At 42.7% G+C, this 22,500-nt stretch overlaps 3 protein-coding genes across 4 annotated transcripts; all 3 read left to right on the top strand.

The window, feature by feature from the left end:
• Positions 1–6,492: 6,492 nt before the first annotated feature.
• Positions 6,493–7,623, top strand: LOC133890825 (quinone-oxidoreductase QR2-like). Its single transcript, XM_062331407.1, has 3 exons — positions 6,493–6,712; positions 6,796–6,889; positions 6,990–7,623. The coding sequence occupies exons 1-3, from the start codon at positions 6,690–6,692 to the stop codon at positions 7,497–7,499; spliced, it is 627 nt and encodes a 208-aa protein (XP_062187391.1). The 5' UTR covers positions 6,493–6,689; the 3' UTR covers positions 7,500–7,623.
• Positions 7,624–9,379: 1,756 nt separating this feature from the next.
• Positions 9,380–17,738, top strand: LOC133890824 (uncharacterized). 2 transcript variants are annotated; one of them, XM_062331406.1, is made up of 17 exons: positions 9,380–9,595; positions 10,112–10,222; positions 10,708–11,102; positions 11,254–11,479; positions 11,558–11,806; positions 11,903–12,018; positions 12,163–12,258; positions 12,356–12,443; positions 12,709–12,938; positions 13,576–13,760; positions 13,889–14,088; positions 14,314–14,646; positions 14,758–14,859; positions 15,697–15,994; positions 16,444–16,592; positions 16,891–17,175; positions 17,315–17,738. In XM_062331406.1, exons 3-17 carry the CDS (start codon positions 10,801–10,803, stop codon positions 17,507–17,509), a joined length of 3,054 nt encoding a protein of 1,017 aa, XP_062187390.1. In that variant the 5' UTR covers positions 9,380–9,595; positions 10,112–10,222; positions 10,708–10,800; the 3' UTR covers positions 17,510–17,738. The 2 variants fall into 2 exon arrangements, with proteins under 2 accessions (XP_062187390.1, XP_062187389.1); XM_062331405.1 differs by lacking the exon at positions 10,112–10,222.
• Positions 17,739–17,978: 240 nt separating this feature from the next.
• Positions 17,979–21,173, top strand: LOC133890048 (uncharacterized). The gene is made up of 2 exons (XM_062330489.1): positions 17,979–20,265; positions 20,382–21,173. Exons 1-2 carry the CDS (start codon positions 18,222–18,224, stop codon positions 20,966–20,968), a joined length of 2,631 nt encoding a protein of 876 aa, XP_062186473.1. The 5' UTR covers positions 17,979–18,221; the 3' UTR covers positions 20,969–21,173.
• The last annotated feature ends 1,327 nt before the right edge of the window (positions 21,174–22,500 follow it).

The following is a 22,500-nucleotide window of genomic DNA, read 5'->3' as shown; positions in this document are numbered from 1 at the left end:
CTTTATAAGACCATGCTGCAAATTTTTGTTTAAAAGATGCTGACAAAAGTTGGAAATAAAGAATTAGAAATCAAACTACCACAATTGACTATGACAAAATTAGATCAGCTCAAAGAGGCAGCTGGCTACATGCATCTCCTGATCCTACAATAAGCGGTAAAACAAAGTAGGCAAAGTACCAAATGTATGCATAATCACACATTCATCTATGAAAGAACCAAGATGTCCAAGAGGTGGAATGAATTGGGTTCTAAAACTTTTTCTAAGTCTAGAAACTAGTAGCAAACAAACAAAACAACCTTAGCCTAAGTGTGTTGTAGTTTCTAGGTGTGATTATCCAACGCATAAAGTTTTGCTTCCTAGTTCTATTCTTAGTTTAGCATGTCAATTATATAAATATAAATGTGGAATGTAAATTACACAAATAAAATGCTAAATGGTAATGCTCAAATGTAAAGAGATGAACCAATAAGGCTCAATTTTTTTAAGGTATCGAGGAGTTGATACTCCCACTAATTCTCATTAGAGAACCTATGCAAGGTTCTAGCTTCCTCTTGATCCATGCAAGGACCAAGCGCTCTTTAGTGGTGCATAGTCCTCCATTCCAGATCAGTGGACTATAAACTAGCACATCATCATCTTGGGTTTCAACAAATTATCTTCAGGAAGCTCGCCAAGATTAAACACCACCAAACCATCTAGGTAACGCCAATCACCAAGAGTAACAAGTCAAAGATCTCACTTGACCTAATCTAAGCTAAAGAGATTGATGGATACACCCTAGCTACTCTCCTAGCACTAACGATGCCATTAATCTTTAATTAAAGAATTTACGAATCACTCTAGGGCCTTCTTCTTTCTCTTGACTCTCCAAGATGTAAATGAGCTCACTAACCAACCAAGAGAACCTCAATACAGGAGGTGAATGGGTATTTATAGTTTTATTGAAAAACTAGTCATTAATATTAACGTGCTACAAAAACTTGGGTCACCGCATGATGCGGTGGGTCACCCCATCATGCTATGAGTAGGAACTCCACGGTAAGGAAAACTAGTCGTTACTATTATATACAACTCATCATATCATGCGGTGAGACCACCATATCATACGGTGACCATCCATCTTCGATCTTTAAGAATTTCCAAATTTGTTGCAAGTGACAGACGTTGCACCATAACATGCAGTGACTTCATGTAGAACTTCAAATTTGAACTCACTGGAAATGAAGAACGAAGCACCACATCATGCGGTGACTTAGCTCTAAACCTCCTTGAGTTGCAACCTCTCTGCAACAAAGGGATAGTGCATCGCACCATGGGCTACCACATCATGTGGTAAATTCATAATTTGAATCCTCAAATAAAGCGCCCATTGTCCATGCCTCACCGCTTCACGCAGTGATGTGATCGCACGATGCGGGGACTATAAAAATTGTAGGGACATCCAATTTAATTCAATCTTTGTTCCGACTTCGACTTCTTCATTTTCTTAGGCTTCAACTGAGCTACCTAGTATTAGACTAGACTAGTGTGCATCACAAATATAGTACCTCTCTAGCTCCAACGAGATCAATCTACTATCCTTAACCCCCCTTTATAGTACAGCGAAAGGAAAAAACAAAGAAACTATTCACCCCTGAGTGTCAACCTCAACTCCTTATGACACTTAGAGCTAAGTAGTCTTTAATCTTCATGCATATCCTTTGACAATCACGATAAAAACTAATATTAGAGCCAAGAATTCCTAAAAACCATCTAACTCTCAAGGATCTTTCATAAAAGTCAAATTAAGAGCCTAGATACTTACAATCTAGTTGGAAAGTTGGCTCAAGTCAATTAAAATGAATATTGGGATAAATTAACACATGATAAAGGGTAAGGTGAACACAGAGCTGCACATAAGGGAAAACAACGGAGTTAAAGAAATACTCTAATAGATGAAATAAGTGATCTTAGAACTTGCAGGCTAATTTGATTAGCAAAACCATAAGAGTAAGTGGAGGATGAGAAGCTAGCATAGAAGGGCATTAAGGAATTTTCTAAAGCAAGCCCAAATGCAATAATGAAATCTGGGTAACATATGTCACAAGCAACTATGTTGTGGATTGAACATGAAAAAAATTCTACCAAGGCATTACTAACCAAACAACTGACTTCTCAAGAGAACATCGACAGAATGGCAAACTAAAAAAAAATGACCCAATATTTATGTGTGATATCTTGGTTCAGAGTAGTACATATGATGCCCTTGCCTACACTAAGTTCCAATATGTATTAACTATGATCAATTCTGGAACAAGAAGCCCATTGCTGTCATAAATGCTTCAATGTGATTATTCTGCCAGATTACTGAGAACCCAGCGGCAGATGAACACCTTCCTATTCAAAATTGTTGCTCTTGCCTGTTAGGCAAAGTGGTTGTCTGGCATTTCGTTTTGAGGCCTGATATGCACAGGGATATGTGGGCCGATGGGCCACTGGGCTTGAGGGACCGTTGAGCTATCGGGCTGGCTCTGGGCCAATGCAACTCACAGTGTGGGGGGGGGCACTACAAGTAGATGCACCTCTTTGCAAAGAGGAGATGCACCTCTTTGCAATGACAAACAATCATAACTTCCATGTATGGACATAAGTGATTGGCTTGACTGCAAATTGATTCGTATGAACATCATGGCCAAGCAGCTGGTAGCCGAGGATGTTATACTCCTTTCTTCTTCACTGCTAGCACTGTTTGCTTCTCCATATTCTGATGGGGCTCAACAACATATTGTGTTCAATGATCTATTTAGTTGCTGCGAATAAGTATTGATTGCTGAGAATAGTTGCTGCACTGTCCAAGAAGTATTTTGGTTTCTTGCTTCTTATGCTGTTGCAATGCACAATGAAGAAGTTTCTTACAAGCTCAACAGGCAAATGGACACATTTGTTGATATATTTTCAAGATGCCCTCTTGGCAATGAGCAGCACAAAGGAAACGATGCTACCTTGTTTTGGTTCACTGTTGGTAAAGAAATGGTTGTGGATTTTCTATCATTCAGCCCCTTTGCAAGCATCCCTGGGAGCATAATTCATGAGCATACTAGTAATGGGGTTTGCAATACAATCCAAGTCAAGGATATTAATTGTTACGGCAACCGACATAGAAATGCAAAGATCAGTTGACATTGGATTTCTGCATCTGTTTACTAGAGAAGGAAAGTTGATTGTCCATGACAATGAAGAGGTTGTTCTTCCTAGTGCTTCATCTCCTGGGAACATAAAGAGCTCATGTTTCAGTGCGTATGGCACTCAAGTCATGGCACAAGAAGAAGCAAGCTATCATCACGTTGTCAGGGGTGCACAAGGTTTAGTGAAGCATGGAGCCGAAGCAACTTCAGCTCTCAAGCATCTTCCAGTGCTATGGGATCCAGGTGCCTCAAATGTTATCGCTTCCCACCAGTACTCGAGGTCGATTTCAAGATAGTACTCAAGGCTTTGGCTTCATCGACTGGGGTAAGGCCTTCTCCAACAGCAGCTTTAAACCAGCACCGCAATACTGTGGCCTGTTCTTTTGCCGTTTCCAAGCGTTGAAGGAGCTCTCCAACAGAGATCGTAAAGAAGATTTGCCGTGCGCTACAGTGAAGAGGGCTCCGGCATATAGCGACAAATTTGCCGGCTGCTGTAGCTAGCTGTAACACTGTTCACGTGAGTATGCGCGTGGGTCCGAGGGGAGGAGGAGAGTAATGAAAGGTAGGAAATAGGGTGTCTGTTGGAGATGAAAAAAATAGATGATGTTGTAATAGTGATAAGGGATGTTGTAATAGTGTTATAGGAGGTGAATTTTTAGAGTTTCTGTTGGAGATGACCTAACCCAATTTTGAATGTCATGTACAAGGGATATGAGGGTCGATGGGCCACTGGGATTGAGGGACCGTTGAGCTATCAGGCTAACTCTGAGCCAATGCAACTCGGGGTGAAGAATGTTTAATTTTTTGACACTCTATTGGAGTGGTAATTCCTCGCTGAAAATGATAAATAGGTATTTCTAAGTCTATGACAGTAGACTTAATGGTAAATTTGTCACTCTCTACTTGTTGCGCAACAGAGGGGCATCGAACAGACCAGAACTGAACTGAAGAATTGGCTCCATTCTTCTACCTTGGCCCCCTTCCATCTCCCTCAGATTCTCTCTTGCTTCTTCTAGAATCTTCCAGTTTCTTCTAGAGTTATATCCCAGTATTGAGTACTCTCTATTTATTAAGTCAACTGTACCGAGTGTTGAGCGATTAGAAATAGAGGTTTGTAACAAGGGCTATAAAGGGCCGGATAGATGAACGCCTTTCTATTCATCAAGGGCTAAATCAACCTACCTGTATCAAAAGTCGAAATCAGATCAGCGAAGGCAAGATTTTAAATGCGTAGTACCTGATCGAAGGAAAAAAAGCAACAAATATATGAGGCAAGAATGCTTACCCCGTTGTCTGTCTTCACTTCCACACCGGTTGCACATGCAGATGAATAGTGCAAAGTCACTTATGACGAATGCAGGGAAAGAACTTAGAATACTAACAGGTGTAAATTAACCTGGAAAATGCTAAGAATTATTATTAATGCATGGCACAATCAAAATATTGTAGGATATGACAAGATAATAAAAAGTGCATCTCAGAGCATAGAACAAACTTTAACTCTTGTGGAAATGAAAAAAAAACAGATAAAAATCCTGGCAGTAATTTTTAGTTTCGTGGCATGCATTGAGCTTTTGCTTCCTAATATACCAGCTCAATGTTGAATATAACTAAGTTGTAAACCACCGTTGGTGGTGTCCTCAATACTCATAATCTGAAGTAGCGGACTAATTTCTGCCGTTTTCAGTGGGAGGAGACAGAACAGTGGTACAGGCAGAAACACGATGTCGTATGGACGGCCAGATCAAATACATTTGTGGAGATTGGATGGCTACGGTTTTTAAGTGATATGGACACACGAAATTGTAGTTATTGGGAATAACTTGTACAGATATTAATATGAATAGTTTAATATACGAGTTTTGCATGTCACGGGAGCATACGGTGTGGCAGCCCGTGGATGGGAAAGTGCGGGTCCACGTTCACCGGTGCAAGAGGCCGTGGGATCCACAGGGTAGACTGTAGTAAAGAAAATCTATATACTTTTTAAATAGTAGAAATTATAGATTCGTCAAAAAAATCACTTTGCTGCCACGGGGAATGAAAAGGGAGGAGAGGAGGGGAGAGATATCTGCTGTGGCCACCGACCGAATCCGCAACGGTTACGTGTACATCCATCTGGATTAATATTAATATAGTAGGTTGGTTGATTTGACAGTAATCTAACAGTTAATATTAATATAGTAGGTTAGTTGATTGACAGTAATCTAACAGCAATTGAATTGCCAGTACTCTGAAACTAGCTCCGGTTGAAGATATAGGCAGCTAACTTGGAATGGGACAGCTTATAATAATAATATGTTTCTATTACTACCTGCCGCTGCGCTGACGATTTCCCGGCCGCGCCGCTGATGACTTGATCAGAGAGAAACCGGCCGCCGCTGACCATGAAAGCAGCCTAGGACACTGCTCCTGCTCCATCAAAATGAGTGTTATTTTACGTTACATATAATTAATTGTTTCAAATTTTAACTATAAATTATAGTTTATGTATTAAATTTGTATACTTAAAAATAATACAGGTAGATTTATCTTAAAAGTATTTTTATAATAATATCTTTGCTATATTTTATTAATATATTAATTGGTAATTAAAATTGTATTTTAGAGATCATATTGATATCCAAAATTATACTTATTATTGACTTTTTTCTGAAAATAGGGTTGAAGCTTTGCCATTCATTATAAAAGAAGAGAACAACCACAACTTACATCACCAAAGGTCGCACATCAAAAAAGGGAAAAACCACTAGAGGAAGGAAGGAACTAAACTAAAGCAATGGAGAAAAATACACTCATCCAAAAGAGCCAGAGCTACAACTCTAAACCAATCAGCCAGACACCGTAACAGCTCTCAGCTTAGCAGAGGTCTCTTCCTTAATTAACTGCGAGATTTGGAAAGGTTGTAAACTTTTTTTCTAAAAAATTCTTCGATTATGTACCAGCAAGTGTAGATGAAAATGGAGTTCTCTATTTTTTGTTTTGATTTTGCAATTGATGCTATTGTTTCCTCCCACCAATCTTTGACATCAGCATGATTGTGTGACAGCATAGAGCAGATCTCCTGTGTTTATGACCATTGTGCTACAAGATCCCAGACCTCTCTTGAAACGTCACAATCGAAGCCGGAGCTAGCTACTCCAGCTCCAAGCTCCAACTTCAACTCCAACTCCACGCGAGCTTGGATTGGAGGCATCAGGAGTGATTCAGGAGACGTCAGTACCGACGCCATCAACACGTATGCCATCTTAATTACTCGTACTACTTTATTTAGGTCTGATGTGGCCAATTAAAACACCTAAGCGCTGGCATTAACTAATGCGACGAATCATCACTGCCATCATACCGTTTCCTGGTCACACCACAAGCTACCAGCTCCCTTCCATTGCAGATTTGCAGCTGCAGCCTCCTCTATAAATAAATACCCTGGATCATCATCTGAAGAAGAGCAGAGGAGAGCAGCTGAAGAAGAAAGAGTCTCAGAAAGCAATTCGCAGAGGACGAGCTTCTGCGAATTAAGCAATGGCGACCAAGATCTACATCGTGTAAGTAATCAATGAATCAAGCAAGCACTTGTGCAGTGCTCTTCTTCTATTCGATCCATGCTTGATGCTTGATCATCCATCAGGTACTACTCGACATGGGGACACGTCGCGACTCTGGCGGAGGAGATCAAGAAGGCCGCCGATTCAGTTGACGGCGTTGAAGCTACGATTTGGCAGGTACTGTGTATACAATTCTTCTTGTTCGATCATGCAGCAGCTTTCTTTTCTCAAATTTCTTGCTCAAGATCTTCCATTGATTATACATCGACGACTTCAGGTGCCGGAAACGCTGCCGGAGGAGGTGCTGGGGAAGATGCACGCGGCGCCGAAGCGGGAGGACCACCCGGTGATCTCGGCGAGGCAGCTGACCGACGCCGACGGCGTCCTGTTCGGGTTCCCCACGCGGTTCGGCATGATGGCGGCGCAGATGAAGGCCTTCCTCGACTCCACGGGCGGGCTGTGGCAGCAGCAGGCCCTCGCCGGCAAGCCCGCGGGGTTCTTCTTCGCGACGGGCACGCAGGGCGGCGGGCAGGAGACCACGGCGCTGACGGCCGTGACGCAGCTGGCGCACCACGGCATGCTGTTCGTGCCGGTCGGGTACACGCTCGGCGCCGGGATGTTCGGCATGGACGAGGTCAAGGGCGGCAGCCCGTACGGGGCCGGCACGTTCGCCGGCGCCGACGGCAGCAGGATGCCCAGCGTGGCCGAGCTCGCCATGGCGGCGCACCAGGGGAAGTACTTCGCCGGCATTGCCAAGAAGCTCAAGGCGGGAGCGGCACTCGCCTGAGCCTGTATCTGCACTGCAGCTTAATCTGCCATGCATGCATGGACACCATTAACGATTAAAATGTACTACCGCTTTTCTTGTTTGCAAAAAGAAGAAGAATAAGAATACATTGCTTTGCGCCAAACTTGATCTCCAACTCAAAATTCCATGGTACCTTTTGCAATTTAATTGTTTATGTTGAAGATATTCAGAGATGCGCTGCGCTGGCATGCATGCGTCAGGATGATGCATGTATGACGAGTGATTGATCCTCTCCCCCACGCAATACCAGCCATCGTTATTGGATCTAGACTTAATATAAAAAGCACCAGATATATTGGCAACTTTTTATCTCATATATTTAATTGAATGGTCTAGCGATTTGCATATCTATATCCTATAAAATATGAACAATCTCCATCATCATATATCTTATATAATTAAACGGTCAACAATCAATCTTCTGTCTCTTTCCCTCTTTTACAATATAAAAAGTCACAATCAATTAGCAAATTAACAATCAACATACTCCTCACGAGTCGTCCTTGATTGCAGCGTGCTTTCTTTTCTTCATTTTATTTTTAAAATTTAAATCAAGATAAATGATCATCACATAATACAAGACCAAGACTAATCAACGGTGTGTTATTTTCTTCCTCTATTTCAAAACTACAATAAAATCTTCAACGATTATGCTCTCTTTCATTCTCGTAGTCTATTTCTAAAATCTTACCACAGTCTTTGGTCCCTACTACCGCCTATCGGATCGACATGCAATAACCTCAACTCTAGTCACACGTTGATCACTTCCACATATGGGCGTCTGCTACCTCTGCTCATCGGCTTGTGCCTATCTCACCAACTTTGGCCAACTTCGTTGATTGATGATGACGATCTTCTCAACACAATCCATCTTCATGTTGCACGGTTATTTGGATTTAATCATCGTGTATGCAAATTCCTCCCGTATGTGTATATACACACACGCCGAGTATAAACATCCAAATCGGGTTCGAAACCACAAACCACAGTTTTTTTTGGTAAGTACACTATAAGCTACAAGAATTGGGTTCATTCAGTTCCTCTGTAGGAATCTATTTCCACGGCTGATAAAGAGGTTATACTCTGATGCTTGTTGAAGTGAATGAAGACGTAAAACGCAGGGGATACTATTTTGTTGGATGGTCGATGGTGGAGAAGCATGGGTTTGACTCGACCAAAACTCATTTTTGCACGTGCTTAGATTGCTTCTTATGATGTCAGCGTGTGCCAGCACTACGTGTTGCATGACTAATGTAGGTCTGCTATGCTGGGAGGATATTCCTTCCAAGCATTCTTTTTTTCCTCTTGATTGACTAACTCGTGTAAATATACGTCTGTAATCTGGTTTAACAGATATAAATACGTAAGTGAGTTTATTTATTAGTATAATAAAATTCTTTTTATATGAATCATCAATCACAGTTTCAACTCATATTCACTTATACGACTTCATATTTGATCAACCAAATAGAATTTCAACTTAGCCTGTTCAAACAGATACAACTAATTAAACATTTTTCTTTTCAATAAATATAACTCCATTTAAATTATTTTCCCTGAACCTTACCTACACAATCTATATAAAAAAACACATTCCGACAACCAATTACACCCAAAAAAAGAGGAGGATAAGGAACTCTAGCATCTGGCCTGCTATGCCGGGAGGATATTCCTTCCAAGCATTCCCTTTTTCTTTTGGGGTTCCTCTTGACTGACTGACTCATGCCCAAACCAAGCACCTGGATGACAGACACAACATAACGCTATCTGCACCGTTGCTTTTGGATTCGACGGCTACGATCGATCAATCAAGCGACGCGAGGGGATATTCGCTCGCCTCCCGGCATCATCGCATCGGACGTGCTCCTCCTCCCTCCCTCCCTCCCTCTTCTTCCTCCTCCCTCCCTCCCTCTCTACCCACCACCCTAGCCAAGCCAAGCACTCCGGCCACCCCCGCCTATCTCCATCGCCGTCCTCCTCCTCCCTCCCCTCCCCCACCGGCATTGGATTGGATTGGATTGGATTGGCGTCGAGTGGAGATCCATCCGGACTCGGATTCATTCCTTCTTTCCATGGTAACGAACCCTAACCGCCACTCGCTCGCTCCATTTCTTTCTTCCTTCCTTCCTTTCGGTCTGATAAATCAAATCCGAATCTTCGCCTCTCTCCATCCGATCAGTAGCGGATTTCTCTGCAGCATTGTGGAGCCGTGTTTTAATTTCTGAACCATCCACCCATGCTTCTGGTTCGGCTCGATTAATATATGCACTCCTCAGTGCGGGCAACATCGGCCGATCGATCTCAGTTGACTGACGCCATACCACTTGGGACCCAATGTGAGGTCGCACTTTATAGTTTCTTTCCAGGAAAAAAAAGAGAGAAGATTTTGGGGTCTCAGCTGAACCCCACGCGCTGAGCTAAATCGCCCCCCGCTAATTCGAATTACTCTGCTTAAATTAGGCTTTTAGTCCACTCTGTATTTATTGTATGAGATTTAAATATAATCATTCCCTTGTTTTTTTGTGGGCTAAGAATATTATGTAAAGGTCAATTTCTTCTGTCCTTTCCTAATTTAATTTTCGTTTCGGCAGCTACGTGTCAAATGGTTGTCATCGAGTAAAGTTATAATATTGGCCACTTTGCATTAGTTCTTCAGTAAAGGCACAATGTCTTGCTTGGGCACAGTTGACTCTACTCACGTGGTATGATACGTTGTACTATTCTAGATCCTTGCTTAGGGTTGTACTAGGATGACACTTGTTGTAGGTTTTAAGGATTGCACTTTATTTGTGGTCAAAATCAAATTATGCAATAGGCATAACCATTCTGGTACCGTACCTTGCATGGTTCGAAATTTGTTCTATTTTACATATGTAAATGTGTAAATGACTAGTGACATTAAGGGCACCTCATTCGCTTTGAAACTAGAAATTCCTACATTGATGCGTAAAAGAGAGTAAAAATCTTATAACTTCTCTCTCTGGTTAAGAAAAAATGAGGAACTGCACCACAGATATTGGCGGGGACAGATTGTAATGGTGTAAATCAGATATAGTTGATATTAGAGTAGTACAGCTGTATAACACCACAATTACATTTTCAATCAAAGGCATTACTGAGCAAGCGTGTGACACTCATATAATCAACTCTCTTTTGCGAAAATCTGACACATTATTAAATCATGCAGTACATCAGTTCTGCTTGGAGTTTGAAGGAGAAGTTCAGTGGCACGCCATTTTTCTGAGTAAAACAGCTATATTGCTTGTACACAGATATTCAAATGGGTTCAGACAAGCAGAGTGGTAGCCCACTCTTGGGAACCCTCAAGATGGGGAGGGTTAGGACTATCCTAACGCATACCTATCCATATCCTCATGAACACTCAAGACATATCATGACTGCAGTGATTATTGCCTGTCTCTTTTTTATATCTTCTGACAATATGCATACACTCATACATAAACTGGACCACAATATCAAGTGGTGGTCCATGTATGTTTGCCTCATTGGTTTCTTCTATTTCTTTTCATCTCCTTTTCTTGGAAGAACCATTCAGCCAAGTTACTCAAATTTCAACCGCTGGTATGTTTCCGTTTCTAGACTTCTTGAAAACTCGATAATAATTTTTTGGTTTTTCTTCGTTGGACACAAAAGCTCTATGTTAATTATTGAGTATACCACTGAGTTGTTAGGGGAAGTGAACTACCACTTAGTCAATATTGCACATTTGTAGGTATGTCGCTTGGATTTGCTTCGCATCCCTGTACCATCTTCCTAGCTTCCAATCAATGGGGGTCGATATGCGCATGAACCTTTCACTTTTTTTGACAATATATTTCTCCTCAGTCCTTTTCATAATTGCCTTTCATATCATATTTATTGGTCTCTGGTACATTGGGCTGGTTGCTCGCATGGCAGGAACAAGGCCAGGAATATGGACAATTGTCCAGAACTGTACTGTAAGTTTCCTAGATTGCCTATTTCTATTTTCCTCCATATTGTTGCTCTTCAGAAGATTAATTTTGCAATTCTTTCAGGTAATCAGTATTGCCTGTTGTGTATTCTACAGTCATTGTGGTAATCGTGCTGTGCACAAAAGCAAATCTTTTGGTAGCAGTTCTGATCCAAATTTGCTTGCTTTTCTTGAAAATGAAAATAGAAGTACGTGGATATCAAATTTTCTCCGCATGAATCAGTTGAAAGATCAGATATGTTCATCTTGGTTTGCTCCTGTTGGATCTGCTAGTGATTATCCTCTTCTTGCCAAATGGGTTATCTATGGGGAGGTACCACTGGCTTCTCCTTTATTCATCTATTTGTTTTTCTTATACTTCTGTATGACAACATCCATGTTGCACTTCTTTGATTATGTTTTTCTCCAGTTAGTTTGCAGTGGATCCTGTGCTGGCCCATCAGATGAAATATCTCCTTTGTACTCATTGTGGGCTACATTCATGGGCCTCTATATCGCAAACTTTGTTGTCGAGAGATCAACTGGGTATGTGTTTAGTGTTTATTATTATTGCTGCATTACTTGTTGTCATGATGGAGGCTGCTATTGTTTCTTTCTGAGACCTCAAATTCTCTCCTTTGAATGTTTAGTGTTTTTGCATTTCTTAATTATTTTTGGTGAATATTTCAGTTGGGCTCTTACACACCCATCAACAGATTTGGAGGAGGAGAAGCTGAAGAGACATATGAAACCAGATTTCCTAGACATGGTACCTTGGTATTCAGGGTAGGGTCTTCTACATTATAACTACAGCAAGTCAGAAGTTAGATTCCAGATGAGACCAACAAAAAACATCTCACATATCCAATTTTGCTTTGTGCAGGACATCAGCTGATTTATTCAAGACCGCATTTGATCTTATGGTCTCTGTAACTCTTTTTGTTGGGCGATTTGACATGCGCATGATGCAGGTAAGGGGTTCTTGCTCTGGATCTAGGGTGCTTCAAAGTCAGAATCACAACTTTTATTTGTCTCCTTAGTTCACCTCCAAAATGTTGCATCTGATTTTTTGATGTTGATATTCTTGTTATTGTCATCACTGTCTAATCTAAAGATTCCAAATTCCAGCTTTATTATCTGCATCTGTGCACATGTGAACATGCACAGCGGATGTGTATTCAAACATGATGATATGTGCCTTCTTTTTCTTAAACTTTCCTTTACATCCTCCTTCAGGCTGCAATGAAAGGACGCACAGATGACACTCAGAATGATGACCTATTGTATGACTACTTCAATGAAAGGGAAGACCTTTGGTTTGACTTTGTTGCAGACACTGGTGATGGAGGAAATTCATCATATACTGTTGCTCGACTGTTAGCCCAACCAGCCATTAAGACTGTGATTGGTGGCTCTATGCATACTCTTCCACGTGGGAACTTACTTCTTATCGGCGGAGATCTTGCGTAAGATTGTACCATATTTAATCAGACCTGCCTCTTCTCTGCAGTCAATTTATAAATCCATATTTGCAAAGCATCTCTCTGCCTACTTTTGTTTGCCAAGTAGGATCACACAATTCGCTTCCTAATGCCGTGGAAATTGTATAACTGAAATTCTAAGTGAATGTTGGGAGATCTAGCTAGGCAGGTAACCGCTTGGTTCAGTTTTTGCCCTAGTTTTTGAAGTAGGTGTTATTTTTGCAACCTCCATGCACCATAATATCTAGCATCTTACCCAGCTTAATTGAATAGACAGATCTACTGCAATATGTTCTAAAAGAAAAGGTTATTTTGGTTGCCTCCATATGATTATGTGTTTCGAGCAACATTCACTCGTGGATAAGATGGCAAGTTTCTTTCTTAGTAGAAAAAAACTAAGAATATTTTTAACCATATGATCCTCAGTGCCTGGTATTCAGTTGATATTCCCCATCGGCTCCATGCAGCTAAACTTTTTTGTACCTGTAGCCACTAGAGACTTCTATTTCCTATAATTTGGATCCATATCTTTATTGCCCATCCATCGCGGTACACTCTATAAACTAGATGGCACTTCATTATATTAGTGCGCTATAGATTTTTGTCATTTTGGAATATGCAGGTACCCAAATCCTTCATCATTTACATATGAGAGGCGCTTCTTTAGGCCTTTTGAGTATGCTCTACAGCCCCCACCTTGGTATAGGGCTGAACATATAGCTTTGGACAAGCCTGAGGTTCCTCCTGGTGTATCAAAGATGAACGAATATGATGGACCGCAGTGTTTCATAATTCCTGGGAACCATGGTTTGCAAACTTTCTTGATTAACCTAATATATCTCATTCCACTCCCTTTTGCTGCATACTTGATCAAGTATGTAAGGAGTACAATGCATGTTGATTTCCTTTCTCATCTCTGTCCCTTTTTATAACAGACTGGTTTGACGGTCTGCACACTTTTATGAGATATATATGTCACAAAAGCTGGTTAGGTGGATGGTTTTTGCCTCAGAAGAAGAGTTATTTCGCATTGCAGCTTCCTAAGGGTTGGTGGATATTTGGTCTTGATCTAGCTCTTCATGGTGACGTTGATGTGTACCAATTCAAGTTTTTCGCAGATCTTTGTCAGAACAAGGTGCATTTTTCTTTGCTTGCTCATTTTTTTCTTTTAAACCGGAAACTGGAGTTTGCTTTTATTTGTCATTTTTTTTGGTTTCGTGTGGTACAACACGCAGTCTGTCCTTTAATTGCTTCACTCCAACTATGTATACTGGCTAATATTTGCAGAACATATCTTAGAAGTTGCAGCTAATTTTTTATCCAGATTTAATTGATCCGCTACAATTCTAGAGTTTTGCAGGTTGGAGAGAATGACTCTGTGATTATAGTGACACATGAACCAAACTGGCTTCTTGATTGGTACTGGAAGGAGACTACAGGCAAGAATGTCTCACATTTAATTGAGGAATACCTGAATGGAAGATGTAAACTTCGCATGGCAGGGGATTTACATCATTTCATGAGGCATTCTGCCACTCGATCAGACAAACCTAATTTTGTGCAACACTTTCTTGTCAATGGATGTGGTGGTGCCTTTTTGCACCCAACTCATGTTTTCAAAAACTTTGAGAGGTTCTCTGGAACAACCTATGAATGCAAGGCAGCTTATCCATCTTATGAAGAGTCTAGTGGGGTACGTTATTCCCTATGAAATAATTTCTTTCTTATTTATCCTATTAATCAGCTTGTATGTTCTATACTATCAGTTGTGAGATGATCAACATCTTATTTACTAAATTCACAGATTGCACTGGGTAACATACTGAAGTTTCGCAAGAAGAATTGGCAGTTTGACACTATTGGTGGTTTTATCTACTTCATATTGGCGTTTTCGATGTTCCCGCAGGTCAGTTCCATATTCCCAAAGTTGTCATTTTCTTCCTCTGTTATCTTACTTTTCGTAAATTATTACTCTTTCTCTCACACCTTAATTAATAACTCTTGATGTTTTAATAGTAAAATTGAACATCAAATTTCCTAGGTTTTTGCAAACTGAAACTACATATTTGTTCTTAATTTTACAACTGTTGTCACTTCCATCTTCCAAAATTATTTCTGATTTCCACTTGATTACCTCTCTTTTAAAGTACTTTATTATTATCTCTTTAAGATTGCAGAACTTTCTTATCGTGGGGTACGCAGCATACTTAAAAATATTCATGTAGTAAGATGGACAACCAACACATCAAAGGGTTGAGTCTTCAACTCATCCAAGAAGGGCTTAAAAACTGAGAACAGAGCAGTTAGTCATCATCAGCTAAACGGTATTAGTCCCCAGCTGGCCACCAATACCAACTATAATCTCTGACAAGTTTGACTAAAACTTGCTGGCCTCTGTTGTGAATTTATGGGGAACATTATCTTTCGCTCTTTGTTCATTTTTACCTTTCCTTTTGGAAAATATAACTAATGACTGTAAAACTTGAGGCATGTTCATTGACCCGGAAGTAGCCAGCTAGTATAAAGTATGAACTCATCTGGACATGTCCTATTTGTACCAGCCTTAGAGGATTTGCATCACATAAATCATTCTGTTACCATCTAGTGGTGGTAGTTTTCTTGTTACTGCTATTTGCTTCCTTTTTTTTTTTTGGACTGCACACTCAGTCACCTAATATCGCTTTGAAGGTCAAATTGACCACCTGTCAATTTATACTCATATTATTGATTATATTTGCTCCAGTGTAATCTTGTTCACATCTTGAATGAAGAAACTTGGTCTGGGCGTCTGAAAAGCTTCTCAAGTACAATATGGAGTGCTCTGCTCTATATTTTTGAACACTCATATGTCTCTTCAGTTGGAAGTTTAACTTTATTGATGGCGTCATATTCATTTGTACCATCCAAACTCTCACGGAAGAAAAGAGCTATTATAGGCAGCCTCCATGTTTTGGCCCATTTAACTGCAGCTCTACTTTTAATGTTGCTGCTGGAGTTGGGCATTGAAATTTGTATTCGGAATCATTTATTGGCTACTTCAGGTATGACATGCCATATCATGCTATCATGCTTTCTACTGCAATACTATAGATAAAAAATTCTTATGATAGTTCAAGATCCAACTGCACGTTCATGCTCATTTAAGGTCTTCTAAAATTTTAAAACAGCTTAAGCAATATTTTGAACCTGGTTTGTTATAATTTTGTGGTTTCGAACTGGGCAAGATTGTAAAAGCTGAATGTTTCAGCTGTCAAGGCAGTGAATTTAGTTTGAAAGGCCAGTTGGAGAAAGATATTCGTACTGAACAAAGCTAAGATGGCATGTACCTAATAATTTATCTCTCCTTTTTGCACTGTGCTCCAGTCCATGAAAAATCTAGCTGTGCTAATCTGGCTGGGCTCCTTGTTCCGACCTCATTTTTTTTTATTCTTCATCCATGTGAAATGCATTTAAAGGTGAGAGGGTTATTACAAATACAATCCTTTTGTAGGTTATCACACTCTATATGAATGGTATCGGTCCATGGAAAGTGAGCATTTTCCAGATCCGACTGGTCTTCGTGCTCGTTTGGAACAATGGACGCTAGGACTGTACCCAGCATGCATAAAATACCTTATGTCGGCCTTTGACGTCCCTGAGGTGATAATGCTTTCTGGAAATGTAGCAGTGGACTTGTCTTGTATTTTTGAGGAATGTATTTGCACTTACAGTTTTTACTTGATCTACTTTAAACAATTTGTGTATGTAGAATGAAGGAAACTTTATCATCTAACATCAGAAAATCAGATTTTTTATACAGTTTCAAACTTTTATGTGGTCTGTTACTTATTTTAAGTACAGATTAATTTGTCAAAGTTTGTTGCACATTACTCTCTCCCTTTGTGATCCATCTTTTGTAGATTTTGCCAAGCATCTAACAACTTGTATCTTTGTATAGGTTATGGCGGTGACAAGGATAGATATCTGCAAGAATGGAATGATGTCTCTTTCACGGAGTGTTCTGATCATGTACTACACTTCTGTGTTTATCTATTTCTGGATTTTCTCGACTCCAGTTGTTTCCCTCATATTTGGTAGTTACCTATACATCTGCATCAACTGGTTCCATATACACTTTGATGAAGCCTTCTCATCACTGCGCATCGCAAACTACAAATCTTTCACGAGGTTCCGTATTAAGAAGGATGGTGATCTGGAAATATTTACTCTTGCAGTTGACAAGGTAACAAACTAACCTGCTTCTTTTGCTCCCATCTGCTTAGATCTGTGTCGCCTTATGCAAGTGTAGATTGTTCTTCTGATATAAAAAGAAACAAAATGCCTGTTTGCTCCACTGTGAACATGTTAATTTCGTAAAACAGGTCCCGAAGGGTTGGAAGTTGGATCCCAAGTGGGAGTCAGAGGTAAGAGGGCCTCATCAGCAGCTCAGCCATCATTGGAAGCACCCAAGCAAGTGGAGGTCAGCCTCATCTCCAGACCCTGTGACATCTGTACGGGTCGTCGACCATTTCACCATTGAAAGAACAAGAACCCCAGATATCGAGCCCACTTGTTGATTCTACACACCGCTGCCGTTCTAAGTGGTTGCTAGGTTGAGAAATTAACAATCTCCTGTTTTGCTCGTTGCTGATTTTTCGGCTGACATAGGTTCACCTAGGCTATCTGCCTTGTCGCCGCCCCCTTCTCCAGTGAGTACTGACCTCCGGCTCCAGCATTGTAAGCTGTATAGCAACTCACCTGTGTACTACTTGTATTCAAAGAAATGTTAAAAGAGATACTAAAGAAGATTTGAGTGGAGAAAGCAAACGAATGATTATTCTGTATGCGCCTTTTCGATTGCCGACCCGAACGCAGGTACATTTCCTTGTCATGATCGATCCACATGCACAGATTAAAAGCTAGTAAGAGTGTAGTCTTGAAGACCAGATAAGATGCTGGTTCGTTACTTGGGTGCCACTCTTTGGTACATACATTTGTTCAAAGGTGTTGGATGAGGCTGGCTTTAGTGCAGGTGAAGAAAGAACTTGGCGGGTTGGTTTGATTCTTCTCCAAGGTTGAAGCCCCGGGACCAGGTGCATAGATAGCATCTCTACTTTGCCCTCCAAGTGAGCAAGCATCTGATGATCTGAACAAAACGTTCACTCGTTGATCAATCAGGTTTAGACTATAGATACAGAACGAACATTGGACAAACATAGCAACAAGCACCATCTCCATACATACAACACTGGACGACTCCAGACAGCAACAAGCGTATCGATCATACTCATGGCCCAACAGATGCAGAGCAGCCAGCCTGTTCCTGCTCCTGCTCCTGCTCCTGCTCATATCAATCATGGAGGAGGAGGAGAAGAGAGCAAGCAGGAGCAGCTGCTGGCCGAAGTGGTGGAGGTGTCCAAGGCCATCAAGGACGGGGCCGACAGCAATCTGGCTGACTGGGAGGATCTGCTGGAAATCTCCAAGGTCCTAGACAAGATCACCATCAAGATCTCACCAAAAGATGATGGCAAGAGGGAGGAGGAGCTCCACGTGAGCAAGAGGGAGGAGCTGGCGATGCTGTTGCCCACCATCAAGCGCGCATTGGAGCAACGCAAGCAGCCACAGCGGCAGCATCCTCCTCCTCCCGATAAGAAGGTGCTGGCGGCGAGCGGTTGCTACCCCTTCAAGTCCCGGTCGTCGCCGCAGCAGCAAGGAGGAGGCGGCGGCGGCGGCCAAGAAGAAGAAGAAGCAACCGTGTCACTGAAGCTGCTGCTACGGCTGACCGATAACGTGCTGCAGCCTGTGCAGTACTACGAGTGGACCACGAGCTACGTCGACGAGAGCAGGATCTACGGCTGGGACAAGGACGCCGGCCATGTGGTGGACGCCCTCGTCGGCCCGGAGGACGGCGGCGGCGACAAACGGCTGTTCCGTGCGGCCGGCATCGCGGGCATCCATGGGAGCGGCAAGACGGCGCTGGCGCAGAAGGTGTTCGTGCACGGGAGGGTCAAGGACAATTTCCCGCTCCGCCTCTGGGTCTGCGTCGGCCCGCCGGACTCCGAGGACAGGTTCGACCTCCTCTACCGCATGCTCGACAACCTCGGCCTCGACACCTACAAGGTGGAGAGCATCGTCGGCGACTCCAAAGTCGTCAGAGATGCCACTAGCAAAGAGGAGAAAAGGATCCTCAAGGACGATGCCGCCGCCGTAGAGGACATGAAGAAAAAGGCCCGCGAGATGGTCGCCGAAGAGGCTTTGAAGAAAAGCAAGGATGCAGCCAAAAAGCCCGACGATGCCACCAAGGAGAAGGACGAGGCCGCCAAGAAGCCCGACGATGCCACCAAGAAGAAGGAGGAGGCCGCCAAGAAGCCCGACGATGCCACCAAGGAGGAGGAGGAGGCCGCCAAGAAGCCCGACGATGCCACCAAGGAGGAGAAGGAGGAGGCCGCCAAGAAGCTCGATGATACCACCAAAGAGGAGGAGGAGGCAGCCAAAAAGCCCGACGATAACACCAAGGAAGAGGAGGAGGCCGCCAAAAAACCCGACGATGCCACCAAGGAGGAGGAGGAGGCCGCCAAGAAGCCCGACGATGCCACCAAGGAGGAGGAGGAGGAGGCTACGAAGAAGCCTGACGATGCCACCAAGGAAGAGGAGGAGGCCGCCAAGAAGCCCGACGATGCCACCAAAGAGGAGGAGGAGGCCGCCAAAAAACCCGACGATGCCACCAAGGAGGAGGAGGAGGAGGCTGCGAAGAAGCCCGACGATGCCACCAAGGAAGAGGAGGAGGCCGCCAAGAAACCCGACGATGATGCCACCAAGGAGGAGGAGGAGGCCGCCAAGAAGCCCGACGATGCCACCAAGGAGGAGGAGGAGGAGGCCGCCAAGAAGTCCGACGATGCCACCAAGGAAAAGGAGGAGGCCACCAAAAAACCCGATGATGCCACCAAGGAGGAGGAAGAGGCCACCGAGGAGGAGGAGGAGGCCGCCAAGAAGCCCGACGATGCCACCAAGGAGGAGGACGAGGAGGCCACCAAGAAGCACGACGATGCCACCAAGGAGGAGGAGGAGACCGCCAAGAAGCCCGACGATGCCATCAAGGAGAAGGAGGAGGCAACCACGAAGCCCGACGATACCACCAAGGAGAAGGAGGAGACCGCCAAGAAACCCGACGATGCCACCAAGAAAAAGGAGGAGATTGCCAAGAAACCTGACGATGTCATCAAGAAGGAGGCTGCTGCCGGCCAAAATACCAAGGAACAGGAGGATCTTATGTTCAAGAAACTGCTCAAGGAGAAGGCTGAGGACTGCCCCGCAGTACAGAAATCCAAAATCGGTGTGAATACATACATACACAGTTCGATGATTCTTCTCTCTGTCCTTGATTAGTTTTATCAACCAACGAAAACTAATTAATCTGCTTCTTGATCATGCAATGCAATGGACACACAGGGGTTTTGCTGTACATCCTACACGTGACGCTGTCCAGGACGGGCTACCTGATCGTGTTCGACGACATCCGGGTGTACGGCGACGACGGCTGGTACAGCAACCTGACTCTGCCGCCGCCGCCGGAGGGCGAGTGGGGGGACCGCCTCGCCTACGGCCTGCCCAAGGGGAACCACAAGAGCGCCGTGCTCGTCACCTGCCGGAAGGAGGACGACGCCAGGGCCATGGTGCGAACCGGCAGAGTCTTCCGCCCGCCCAAGCTCGAGCTGGAAGACGGCTGGAAGCTCTTCGAGAAGGAGTACAACAAAGCCAAGGAGAACCTCAAGAAGGATGGCAAAGATGCCAAGGGGGAGGACATGCTCTTCAAGGACCTGGAGCAGATGAAGAAGGAGATAGTGAACAAGTGCCTTGGCCTGCCGGTGGCCATCGCCGAGGCGGCCAGAGGCTTCGCCGCCCTCGAGCCCTTGCCGGATCCTAGTCCGCAGGAACAAGCAGCAGCAACAACTAAACCTGCAGAGGATCAGACCGTGAGTAGTAAGAAGGACAAGCAGGCTGAAGAAGAAGAGGCCTCTGATAAGTCTGCAGATTAATAATTAAGTAGCTAAAACCTGCGTTCCGTTGCTGTCAAGTGTGCTATGAATTAGTATCCCATCTTAATAAGCTATGTATCGTTCGCGTTAGCATACGTGGCATCGCTGCTGTGCATGTACCGATCGATTCATGCCAGCGTCTTCTTCCCTCACTGTTTTGGGCTTGTGCAACTCTGCATGCATGCTTGTGCGTGAAAGATATATATATTGGCTCATTGGCTGTGATTGTTACTTGACTTCTCTATGAGTAACTATATACTATAAAGATATCTCTTTCCTCACAAAAAAGAAAGTTTGTTGAGCTGTGTGATAAATAATCAGATTGACAAGATCACCATCGAGGTGCTGTGTCGGGTTTTTACTGTAGCAGATACTGCTGTAGCACTAAAATCTGGTCCATCCGTTTATGATCCGATGTAAGGATTCTGTTCAGAAAACATGGAGGGGATGAATGATATAGCTTCAGAGCAATTAGAGGGATGACGGGATCCGCGGGGCCGGAGAGCTCAAGGCGTCAAACCAGCAAGTGATCTGAGCGCCAAGGAGTTCGACAGACCTGGACATGGTTGACTTTGGCCCAGGGGAGTTAGATTGGTGCCTTGGTGGCACTTGGTAGAAAACTATAGGAAATATACTCGCACTTGACTTAAAAATATAGATATACTTGCACTTTTAGTCACAAGTGTTGGAATATCCATACCTAGCTCATGATCTATCACTGATCTCCCGCCGCACGATTCTGTTGGAATCCAGCACGCCACTGTTGCTCATCCTGCACTGCAACTGTTGGAGTCCGGCTGCTGTTGGAGTCCGGCATGTCTACGGCAACAGAAGAGTTGCTGATCGATTGATGCCAATCGATGGCTAATGGCAAAAATACAAAAATAGATAATATACACGCTGTATATTAAAAAATAGATAATATGTTACTGTATTTATAAATTTAATTTGTATGTTTGACACCTTATTTACCAAAAATATGATTTTGACATCTCAGCTGCCGTGAGCCGCGCTCCTGAGAAGAAGGAAGCTAGGAAGAGAATCTATGAAGCTAGAAGTCGTATGAAAGGTCAAGTTTTTTATTTAACTCACGATTTTATTTAGTAATACAAAAATAGTTCAAAAATTCTAAACATTTTTATGAGTAAACTAGAGCTCACTAGCAACCCGTTTTAATTGGTTTGATAAAAAAGACTAAGCCAATATTTAATTAAAATTCTTCAAATAAGCCAACTTTTATAAATTCTAGAAATTTTTAATGCCTCAAATAAATTCTCAAAAATGTAGAAAAAATCACTAATATTCTTTTCATGTGATGCTCTAATTTATAAAAATGTTTCCAACCCTAGCTTATTTGGTGAAAAAGTGAGTTTCTTTGTAATTCTCTCTCTCTCTCTCTCTCTCTCTCTCTATATATATATATATATATATATATATATATATATATATCATTTCATGTGATATTCTCTTTTTAATTCAATTTGAATAAAAAAAATTCAACATGCACAAAACCTTGGTTCTCAGATTAATAT

Source organism: Phragmites australis, chromosome 14, assembly GCF_958298935.1.
Source record: "Phragmites australis chromosome 14, lpPhrAust1.1, whole genome shotgun sequence".
NCBI lineage: Eukaryota > Viridiplantae > Streptophyta > Magnoliopsida > Poales > Poaceae > Phragmites > Phragmites australis.
The sequence above is the reverse complement of the archived record's forward strand: the minus strand, read 5'-3'. Positions and strand labels throughout refer to the sequence as shown.

Bases quoted from the DNA above. Each gene is read 5' to 3' on its own strand.
- LOC133890825 (XM_062331407.1), top strand. From the start codon at position 6,690: ATGGCGACCAAGATCTACATCGT. The intron at 6,713-6,795 runs GTAAGTAATCAA...ATCATCCATCAG, and splicing joins GCGACCAAGATCTACATCGT to GTACTACTCGACATGGGGAC. The intron at 6,890-6,989 runs GTACTGTGTATA...CGACGACTTCAG, and splicing joins TTGAAGCTACGATTTGGCAG to GTGCCGGAAACGCTGCCGGA.
- LOC133890824 (XM_062331405.1), top strand. From the start codon at position 10,801: ATGGGTTCAGACAAGCAGAGTGGTAGCCCACTCTTGGGAACCCTCAAG. The intron at 12,939-13,575 runs GTAAGATTGTAC...TGGAATATGCAG, and splicing joins CTTATCGGCGGAGATCTTGC to GTACCCAAATCCTTCATCAT. The intron at 14,860-15,696 runs GTCAGTTCCATA...TATTTGCTCCAG, and splicing joins CGTTTTCGATGTTCCCGCAG to TGTAATCTTGTTCACATCTT.
- LOC133890048 (XM_062330489.1), top strand. From the start codon at position 18,222: ATGGCCCAACAGATGCAGAGCAGCCAGCCTGTTCCTGCTCCTGCTCCT. The intron at 20,266-20,381 runs GTGTGAATACAT...ATGGACACACAG, and splicing joins AGTACAGAAATCCAAAATCG to GGGTTTTGCTGTACATCCTA.